Genomic DNA, 11,216 nt, shown 5'->3' with positions numbered 1-11,216 from the left:
TGCTATCTTTTCTACTTATCCCTTAGCCTCTAAACATCTTGAAAGAATACTCCTTAATCACTGCTTCTGGCTTGTTGCCTCTCACTTATTCTTCAACTACTTGTTTTTATTTTCACTAATTTACATAGACTATAAATCCAATTATCTTTTCTCAGTTCTTATCCTACTTGGTCTCTGTGAGACATCTGACATTTCTGACCATAAACATCTTCTTGAAAACATATTATTGGTTTCTCTGAAAATTGAATTGCAGTTACTTTTTTACACTTTTGAACACATCTTCTCATTCTTCTTCTACCACTCCCTGCCTCATTCATTTACATGTCGAAAATCTGCTATATGCTAAAGATGAAAGGTAATACTCTTTGAGGTGTTCATTAATTTTATTTGTTAGTTCCTCTCTTGGTCTTCACATTAAATTAGGGGCTCACATTTTGGTGTCATGTGCTCCTCCTTAGTTTTGCCAGCATTTCTCTATGGATGCTCACTTAACTTTCAGTTATTCAATAAATTTTTATTATGTGCCAAGTATTGTGCATTTTCTGTGGATGGTGAGCAACAAGATATATTTCCCGTCCTCAGAGAGTTTATAAGTCTAGAGTGAAAGGCAAATATTAATGAAATAATCACAAAAATAAATGTATAATTAAAAAGTATAAAAAGTGCTTTATAGGAAAATGAATGAGTACTAAGGACACAGAAGAGGAAGCTGTACGTAGAGGTCAGGTGGGATCAGAATCAGGAAGGGCTTTGCCAGGGAGTGAATTTTGCCAGCTAAACTCTGAAGAATGAGAATGGGTTAACTAAGCAAAACATGTCCTAGGTATAGTGATAAACATGTGAAAAGGCCATGTGGTGAGAATAAGACATGTTCAAGGAACTGAAAAGCTCTAAGGGCTGCTATGGTTGGAATCAGAGATGGGTGGTGGGGGTGGAGCATGGTATAAGGTAAAGCAGAATTGGTAGGTGATGGTCACTCCTAAATGATTCAGTTTTTATAAGACTGTGTTAGTCATCTTGGGCTGCCATAACAAAATACCACACACTGGGCGGCTTAAACAACAGAAGTTAGTTTTCTCACAGTTCTGGATGCTGGAAGTCCATGATCAGGGTACAGCATGGTCTGCTTCTTGTGAAGGCTCTCTTCCTGGTTTGCAGATGGCTGCCTTCTCACTGGGTCTTTACATGATGGGGGACAGTGGAGTTAGAATGCAGGAGTCAGAGGGAAGGGGAGAGAGAGAGAGTGTGAACTCTTCTCCTTTTTATAAGGCCACAGTCCTACTGGATTAGGGCCCCACCCTTATGACCTCAGTTAACCATAATTACCTCCTAAAGACCCTATATCTAGATATAAGCACATTGTGAGCTGTATGAATTTTGGGGGAACTCAGTTCAATCCATGGTAAAGTCCACCACAAAGTCACTGAATGATTTACAACAGTAAAATGACCTGATCACACTTGACAAGATAACTCTAGATTCAGGGCAGAGGGGTAAGAAAACTTTCCTGTAGTTAATAAATGTGGGAGTCATTGATGTAACTCAGGATTTTCCAACCTCAACGGTATTGGCATTCTTTATTGCAGGGGACTGTCCTGTGCATGGTAGGATGCTTAGCAGAATCCTTGGTTTACATTCACTCAATGCCAGTAGCATTTTCCCCTCAGGTGTGACAACCAAAAATGTCTCCAGACATTGCCAATGTCCCCAAGGGAGGCAGCATTGCCCCTGGTTGAGAATTATAGTTATAAATGAAGCCATGAATATGGATGAAATTATTCAAAGAATGAACTCCTAAATGTAATGGCTGAAAAGTAAGATGGGCCAACAAAGGAGGCTATAAAGAAATGACCAGACAGGAGGAAACTCAAAAGGCTGACAAAATTAAAGGAAAAGAATGCTGTCAGGAGGAATAAGAGGTTAATACTATTAAATGCTGCTGAGAGATCTTGTAAGAGAAAGATTGAAAAATGTCCATCAAATATCACATGAAGGCCATTGATTACCTTAGTAACAGCCGTTTAAGTTTATTTATAGGATAGAACCTAGATTAGAGTGGACTGAAGAGCAGAAAGTGGGATACAAGAAAATTGACACAACATTTTGGAAAGGAGGAAGTTACTTTGGAAAGTAACTTCCCTTAGCAGTAGGAGTGTGGGATCACGGGAGGCATTTGTATTTATTTTTATTTTATTTATTTTAACATGTGAGAAACCTGAGAAAGTTTAAAAGTTGATGGATGGTCCCAGTTCTTTGAGTCAACATGAGATAAAGGATAATCAGTAGTGCAGTTCTTCTAAGAAAGCACAGGTGGCAGACTTCCCTGGTGGTGCAGTGGTTAAGAATCTGCCTGCCAATTCAGAGGACAGGGGTTTGAGCCCTGGTCCGGGAAGATCCCACTGCAAGCCCGTGCACCACAACTACTGAGCCTGCGCTCTAGAGCCCGCGAGCCACAACTACTGAAGCCCGCATGCCTAGCGCTTGAGAAGAAGAGAAGCAACCGCAATGAGAAGCTTTGCGCAACAATGAGAAGAAGAGAAGCAACCGCAATGAGAAGCTTGCGCACCGCAACAAAGAGTAGCCCCCGCTCGCCGCAACTAGAGAAAGCCCACGCACAGCAACAAAGACCCAACGCAGCCAAAAATAATAAATAAATAAACATTAAAAAAAAGAAAGAAAGCACAGGTGTAAGGACTGGCTCTGGGTTGGGGTGGAAACAGCTTCTCTGTTGTAACAGAAGAGAAGGTGCCAAGTATAATGCACTTTCCTGCACACATTGCATTTTGCATTTCTAACTGAGGACTCAATATCTTTCCCATGAAATCTGAAACTGCTCCTGTATTGCCAAATATTATTAATATTGCTATTTTCCTCAACTATACCGTGAAACCCTAGATTCTTTCTCTTTCTTATTCTCTTCCCCAAATCTATTTCATTACTAATTTTTATTGATTCTACCTTGGTAATGTGCCTTAGAGTCCCGCTTTTATTTCCACTGCCAACAAATGAGTGCATATTTTCATTATTAGCTCAAATGTCACTTCCTTCTTGAAGCTTTCCCTATTTCTCTCAAACAAATTTTTATGTACTTCACAGCATTAAAAGAAAAACAGAAGCAGAAACAATGTCAAAATTAACAAAATTATCTTACTGTTATTAATCATCCTCATGAGAGTGTCCTGTTACTCAAAACATTTCATTCTTTACAATTCTTAAGGGCCCCCCCTTTCTTCCTCTTATTATTAAAAACCTGTTCCAAATAATTATTTGCTCTTACACACCTGGCTTAAGTACAACACAGATAACACAGCACCCCAATTGTCAAATAAATGTGGATTCACCACACCCACCAAATCAGCCTTGTGTGATATTTAGAAACACCATAAATTTGGGGATGGGGTTACCAAACTTCCTCTAAATTCTAGGTCACCCTACTCCTATGGTGGACTAGAACGGAGCCGGGTTTTCAGATCACCTGCAGACTAGCATTGCCCAGATTCAAGCGAGCCCTTTAGACTAGCGCCTTAACTGAAGCAATTGTTGGGGGAATAAAACCGATAAGATGACGGGCTCTGGTTAACACCCACTTGAACTTGCTTTGATGTGACTTCTTTCCGTTTCCAGTATAAGGTTCTGGTTGCCCACTACTCCCCGGTTCTTAAACCCTTGAGTAGTTCAGTTTACTTTTGTTCTTTCCAGACTTCACCGGAGTCGAGTGAAATACATAATTTTTACTACAAGGTCAAGGAGCTGATTGTATATGGTCTGGAACCATTTCCTAATCCTTTCACTTCTTTCGGTTATATTTGCCCACCAAGAGGAAAGCTTCAGATTATCCGGTAAAATCCGTCCAGACGGGGCGGTGACAGTGAAAGTATACAATTCTTGTTGACTTACATCTCCTCCCACTTCCACTTCTTCCAGGCCCTGAGGCAGCTTTTCCCAGTCAGCGCGCAATCACCTGGCGCACCTGGCCCTTCCAGTAGGCCACGCCCTCGGGTTTTCGCAGCGCCGCGAAGCCGCAAGGAAGCGCCCAGCGCCTCACAGTGCTCCCGCGGGGCCGCCCCACGCCCCACGCCCCGCCCCAGTCGTGAGCCACCTCCAGCCCCCTCGAGCCATGGCTCCGCCCCCTTCAGCTCCCCAACGTCCTCGGCGTCGGGCCCGAGCCTGCGCCTGCGCGTGCGCCTTGGGGCCGAAGTCGGGGCGCGCGGCAGCTGGAACGCGGAGAGCGGCGGGCGGTGCAGCCAATGGGAGGCGGCGCTGGCTAGAGGCTGGGAGGCGGGGCCTGCGCGGGTGTTAGGTTAGCGCGAGGCGTGACCTAGTTGACAGGCTCTGAGGTGCTGCTGTGGTGGCTGCCGCGGGGCTGAGGCAGGTGGGAGCCGGAACCGAGTGCGTACAGAGGGAGGAGGGCGGCGACTGGAGAGCGGCGAGCGGCGCGGGACCCGGAGCCTCTTCCACTTTTTCCCTCCCGAGCGCCCCCTCCCACCCCTCCCACTCCGCATACACCCTGTTTGCCCGTGAGCCTGGGGAACTTGCAGCTTAAAGCCAGCCACCCCCACAGCAACATGTACCCCAGCAACAAGAAGAAAAAGGTGTGGAGAGAGGAGAAAGGTAACCGGCCCGTCGAGTCCCGGGGGGCGGGGGTGGGGTGGGGTGGGGTGGGGGCGGGAGTCAGGGCTGTGTGTGCAGCGGCGCCCTCCGCCCCACTCCCGCCTCGCGCCCGGCTGGCCGGTGCCGCCTCCCTGGCGGGTCCGTGTGTACACACGCGCGTACGCGCGCGCACGCCGGCGTGCACGCGCCGCCCCCGGGTACCTGCCGCTAGCGCACGTGTGGGCGCACGCCCCTCTCTGCCGCCCGCCGCGCCCGGTCACCTTCGCCCCGCTAGCGGTGCGGACCGCCGCGCGGCGGCCCGCGGGCTCCGTACAACTTGTTCAGGCCCCCGCACCCTGTTCCCGGACCCCAGCTGGGACTTTCGGACTCCCGGCCCGGGTGTCCCGCGAATACGTGCCCACCAGCTGGCACCGCGGCTGCAGCTGCTGCTGCTGCTCCGCGCCCGCCGAGCCTCAGACGTTCACTCCTCTCCTCTGTCCCCTGTCTCCTGCCCATACGCTGGCTGGGCGTCCCCACCTTCGGGTGTTCAGCCAGGGCCCCTGTTTCTGCGCCGCAGTGTGACTTTGAAACCTGGATCTCTGGGGGAACCTAAAACGAGTGGGTCTTGTCCGCGAGGCTAAGTGCAGTCAGAGAAGTCTGAATGGGCTTTTCTCTGCAGTGACTTCCTCTAGATTCCATCCCCATTCATAGTCTGAAGTTGCTCCGAGTAAGAGTATGAGACTGATGTCGCTCTCTGTGAATGAGCCCATCCCTGAGTTTCGTGCAGATCAAAGTTTATCCAGATCAGCCAGGTTGACGGTGACGCTGATGTCGATGAGACGCAGAGGTGTGCGACCCAACCCTCTTTTATCCATCTCCCTCCCTGTTTTTCTCTGGCATCATAGTTAGGGAATATTCCAAGGTAAAACTTGAGTCTCTGTAGTTTTTCTTTTCTTTTCTTTTCTTTCTTTCTTTCTTCTTTCCCCTTCCTTCCTTCCTTTTCTCTTTCCTTTTTTTAAAAAAATTCTTTAGCAGCTGATTGTACAGAAATGTAGTAAAAAGTATTCGCACTGCTACTGCTCTGTATCAGGAGTGAGGTCGAGTGAGGGAAGTGCAAATCTCTCCTAAGTATCTCATCTTTTTTATAGAACAAGGATAAAGGGGTGACTAGAGTGAAAGTTAATTTCCTTGATAATAGTTCTTTAAAATCTGTGGATTCTTATTGCAACTGCTGGTCTTTATAAATAAGGCCAAACAGTGGATGAAAGAAAGGGAATGAATATGGGGAAAAAAATCCTTTATGTAGGGGCCTACTTAAAACAATGCATGAGGAAGGGGATGAGGAGGGACTTTTTTTCACGTTAACTACTGGGAAGATTTAACATAGCATAACTGAACGACCCAATTAAAATGGTCTTTAAATATTGACAGACTATGCCATTTAATTATGTTTTAATGATTATGGACATATATAGAACTAAATTTTGGTGCCGCAAATCAAATGCTGTTGAGAATAATAGGCTGATATATAAAGTAGCGTAAAATAGTTTTGCTTTGTTTTCGCAATAGAAGTTATTTGAGTTTCAACAAGGATTTACCTTGTAAACACTGAAAAATCTTTTATGCCCATTTTTATTGATGGTCTTGAAATGTTAGGTTTGTATTATTGATAATAATGAAGGCAAAATAGTGGAAAACATGGAGATTGTTTTCAATACATGAATAATTGATGAAATTATAGCGATTACTTAAGAACTATTATATTTTTCTGTCATAATAATGTTCCTAAAGTAACAATGTTACAATGATTCCTTCATTTAACATCTACACTGTTGGACTTTCATAAGCAAGCATTTTTAAAACTTTAATGTCTTGATTTTTTTTTCTTCTTTTACTTCTAATAATAGGGGAAAAATTACCAAATTAATATTATCTAAACAGAGAAGCAAATGCACAATTAAAGAAGGCAGTTAACAAAGTAAAATTTTCTCTTGTCCAAAACTGACATATTTTTGCATTAAAAGAGAAAGTTATTGTGACTTGAAGACTTTTTAGTGTGTCAGCGTCTTATCAGGATATCTATTTTTGGAATATTTAGTAACGTATAATATTGTAAATCAACTATACTTCAATAAACATATATATATATGCATATACATACATATATATATAAACCCATATGTTATACCATCAAGAAGGAGGTGAGGATTTCTAGGACAGTAGTTAGTATTAAGAAGCTGATGGAAAGCGTGACCTTTTTCTGAATTGTACTGGAGAGGGTGGTATCGTATTTTTGTACCTGTTATTTAAATCTAAAGGAAGGCTTACCCACCTCATTGAAATGTCAAGGCATTCTTTAAATATATTTTAACTCAGTATACCATCTACTAAGCACATCTGCAAAGGTGAAACATTCTTTAAGGAAAAGTTTTGTGTAAAGCTGAAGAAACTGTGTATATGACTGTGTCCCCCAGTATGTTTCATCGTTTAAATAAATAACTAAGGAATTCTCAAGTCCACATAGGTTAAATAAACAGTGTTGATTTAATATTTTGTGCCCTAGTTCAGAACCACTCAATGTGTATTATCATTTCAAGTACTGAAAGTTAAATTCTCAGTGTTTTATCTTATTGTCTTATTATTCATCTTCTTTTTTTCCTAAGTGTCCACACTTAAACTTTTAAGTAAATGGAATGACAGAGGCCAGGTTGCATTCCCATATGTACTTCTGAGACTCACTGAAAATACAAGTTGCTCCGTAATATCTTTCATCCTGATCGTTGATATTGCTGTATTTCCATATTAGTGATCTGAGCTTTTTTAGTAGTGCTTTGGTAAACACTAGTCGTCACTTTTCCTCCTCCGTGTGATTATTTCAAATTTACCATTCTCTTCAAGTTTCCTATTCCATCAAGACCTTAAGTTCGTATGCTAAACAGATGACATTGCCTTTTAATTCACGGAGAAAATACATGTCATATAACATGAACAGCCCTAACATTTTCCATAGTCTCTTTTGTTTCTTTACATGTCTGTTGTTCTTTCAGCTTTCTTCCTCTTTTAGAGGAAGCACTTTTCATCTTTGTTTCTAAGGATTAACCCCTCTGTGTGTGCCCTTTATCTCATCTGTATTATTTGAGATCTTGTACTATCATTTATTCTCTTTTGGGTATGTTTAGTTTCTCAGTGTCTTTGGGTTCCTCTCCTCATCCTATAACAACGATCAAGGAAGGTAGCCTTCCTTCCACAGGGCTTCACCTTGGAGTTGCTGTTCTCACTTTCCTTATTTTCCTCAGTCCCTCAAAATCTCCTGGATCTCAAGTTATGTTCCAAGGAAACTAATGTTCCTAAAATCATTCAGTAATAACAATGATGATGGTACTCATATAAAAATAGTTACTATTTGAGTCCTGTTTGTGTGCCCAGCACTGTTTTAAGTAACTTACTTGGATTATCTCATTTAATTCTCACAACAACCCTGTGAGGTAGTGTATTTTAAGGTCAAGAACTTATAACACCTTTTGCCTGGGTTTGAATCCTAGTTGTACTGCTTACTAGCTGCGGAACCTTAGGTAAGTTATTCAACCTCTCTGTCTTAGTTGCCTCATCTGTAAGTTGGGAATAATACCTACCAACTACCTGAAAAAGAAACTGAGCCATAGAGAGATTAAGTAATACAAGATCACATAGATTTACATGATTTGGTGTTAGAATCCAGACAGAGCTGTTAACCATTTTGTTCTCTTTTCAGTGTTGTTCTTGACCCAGTTGATAAAAACCCATGGCTTATTAATTTTCATTCTTTTTGATCTTTCTGTAGCAATTGACAAGATTTCCCCTTTTCTCCTCATTAAAACTCTTTTCTCTGCTGGTTTCCACTTCAGTGGGACCCTGATTCACCTTGTACCTTCAGTGACATCTAAGTTTTATTTAATTTTTTTTCCCTCTTTGTGTTCACTCCCTAAATGTTGTTTGTTTGAGGTTTGGTCCCCTGTCTTACCCTCCCCAATGAATTTCCTGTAGGCCTAGAATTTTAGGTTATAATTTCCAAATCTCTAGGCTAGATCTTTCCTGAGTTCCAGATTCTTGTTTTCAACTTGAATGGTCTAGGCATCTTAAATTCAATATAGTGTTGAGTATTGTAGTATTGTGATTTGAATATATCACATCTGATGAAAATCTTGTTTTTTGGTCTCCTATTGTGGCTGAAGAAAAGCCAGTTCTAGGAGCAGGGAGAAATGTTGGTTGCCCAACATTTTTTCACTTGTGCTTACCTTAATACTTTCTGCAGTTTATTTCTGTGAAAGAATCTTTTAAAGTGATTATTTTATGAGGGTTAGATTACCTAAAACTAGATGCTGTCCTTAAATCCATTCATCTAAACTACAATACTTTGTAATATGCTGAAAGAGAATTGGAGAGTGAGAGTATGACTGTCAATTGCTCTACATTGTGGCGATCTTTGGTAAAGTAAATATATGATACATGACAGCTGACATACAGAATGAGTGAGGTTGCCAGTGTCAGTTTATATATTGAATATTAGAAAATCTTAATTTATTTGTAAATAAATCTAATTTATTTCCTTAAGTTCGAAATAAATAGAATTTTTTAGTTTTTTCCCCCAGTATCCTAGTGGGTCATTTTATGTACCTTCTAGGATATGAATAGTCAACTTTGACTATTAGTGGTGTACTTTATAGAATAAGATTAAATGGCTTGGCATAGTATACAGATTCCTGTACATTTTCGTTTTAATTTATGTTTCTAGTTACTTTTCAATTCTGTGGCCACTTTCCCTCCTCGTAACATATCTTGCAGCTTCATTAAACTATTCGTATCTCCTTATCTTTGTTTACATTGCTCTACTAGTCTGAAATATCCTTATTTCTTACCTCTTCATGGCAGAATTCTACCTGTCCTTCAGGAACGAGCATACATGTCACCTCCTTTGGGAAGCTTTTCTTGAGAAGGTAGTACAGTATGGTGTCTAACGGTATAGGCTATAGTTTTTTACCAATGGAGATATCTGAGTGGATTTTAATGGAAAGCTCTCTTGCTTTGGACAAACTGCTGAACTTTGATGTGCTTCATTTCCCTATCTGCAAAATCAGGATAATAATACTATCAGTTTTGCTGAGTGTTGGGAAGATTATTTTAATAAAATTATACATGTGAAGTACCTGGCACACAGTGTGTTCTTTATAAATAACATCAACTATTGTTACTTCAAAGTGTTTAAAATGTTTTAATCTTATAATCAAGATTTATACTTAAAGTATTGTTTATATCACCTCCACAATGGTATTATTAATTGAAAGGGCACTTTTATTTTTGATGGCATTGTAGAATTAAGTAAATATCTTGGTGGCTGCTTTTCTTGTGCTGTTAGCATTTGTACTTATTTGTCTTAGGATTTTGTATTTATGTAGCTATTATTTTTTATCTTATCCGTATCCTCTTATGTCTTGTGAACTCCTCAAAGTTAAAGGTCACCTTTGTACCTGCAGTGTATAAACATATCACCTGGCACATAGTAGACTGTCAGTAGATGTTTAAAAGAGTTTACTTCTTTCTTGGACTATCACAAGAACGTCTTCCTCATCAGGCTTAGATCTTATTTTTCCCCCTACTAATGTAGTATTAATTTGACACCTTTTAACACTCAAATACGGAGTCATTAGATTTGATTTTGGTATTCTTCAAGGCCACACCAATTCTTTGGTTAGTTTAATGTGGTTAATATTTAAATTGTAAAATAATTCCTGAACTTAAAAGTTAAATACAAATGGAGATTCTGCTTTTATTTTGCAAGAACGTTTGCTGAAGATGACCGTAGAGGAGAGACGCAAAGAATACCTAAGGGACTATGTTCCCTTGAACACCATCCCATCATGGAAAGAGGAGATGAAGGGCAAGAGTCAAAATGATGGTAAGTTTCTCAGAACATTTTTCAAGTAGATACTGTTCTCATTGATTTATGACTTCTGCAGGACAATTATTGATAGAATTGAATACCTGGCATTTAATAAAGAGATGTCATTTTTGCTATATGAAATAATTGGTTGTCATTTAATTGCTTTTAGCAATCTACTCTGTGTTATTTAAACTTAAGAAATTATTTTAACATAATTCATGTTTGGAGATATACCACATTTATATTATGTACTTTTTTATAGATACTTTAAAAAAACTATTCTGCAGTAGTTGTTGGAGCAAATGATATTAGGGATATGTTGCTTTAGTGAGATGGCCTTTTGAGTTTGTTTTGATTTGGTTCATATATATCGCATTTCTTCAAGTTATTTTCAGGATTGGATACAGTTGAAAGATAGTATATTAGGAAGGATAGAGAAAAACCAAATAACATTTCACATAATTTAAAGAAGAGTATATATTTTGTATGATGTGCTATTGGTAAAGTATTTGTATGGTAAAATTTACTCACTCTCAAAGTTTTTATGGTTTGATGAGACTCTAGATAGTTTGACGGAAAATATATGTGTTAGCATATAAATGAACTGTTAAGTATTGAAAAGGTATATGGAAACAGTTATAAAAACAACATAATAGATTTAATAGAAGTTTAATATGTTATCTTTGAATGAACACTCATTGGTGTGTTA

The 11,216-nt window shown here is 40.2% G+C and overlaps 1 protein-coding gene across 1 annotated transcript in view; it reads left to right on the top strand.

Annotated features, from left to right (window-relative positions):
• Nucleotides 1–4,362: 4,362 nt before the first annotated feature.
• LOC309973446 (ADP-ribose glycohydrolase MACROD2-like) overlaps nt 4,363–11,216 on the top strand; it is a 650,126-nt gene continuing 643,272 nt past the window's right edge. The window contains exons 1-2 of the mRNA XM_082857725.1: nt 4,363–4,611; nt 10,406–10,522. Coding sequence (XP_082713851.1) covers nt 4,566–4,611; nt 10,406–10,522 — 163 coding nt within the window. The 5' untranslated portion in view covers nt 4,363–4,565. The remainder of the gene's footprint in view (nt 4,612–10,405; nt 10,523–11,216) is intronic.

The sequence above is a fragment of the Leucopleurus acutus genome (genome assembly GCF_964270905.1).
Source record: "Leucopleurus acutus genome assembly, chromosome: 16".
Taxonomy (NCBI): Eukaryota; Metazoa; Chordata; class Mammalia; order Artiodactyla; family Delphinidae; genus Leucopleurus; species Leucopleurus acutus.
The sequence above is the reverse complement of the archived record's forward strand: the minus strand, read 5'-3'. Positions and strand labels throughout refer to the sequence as shown.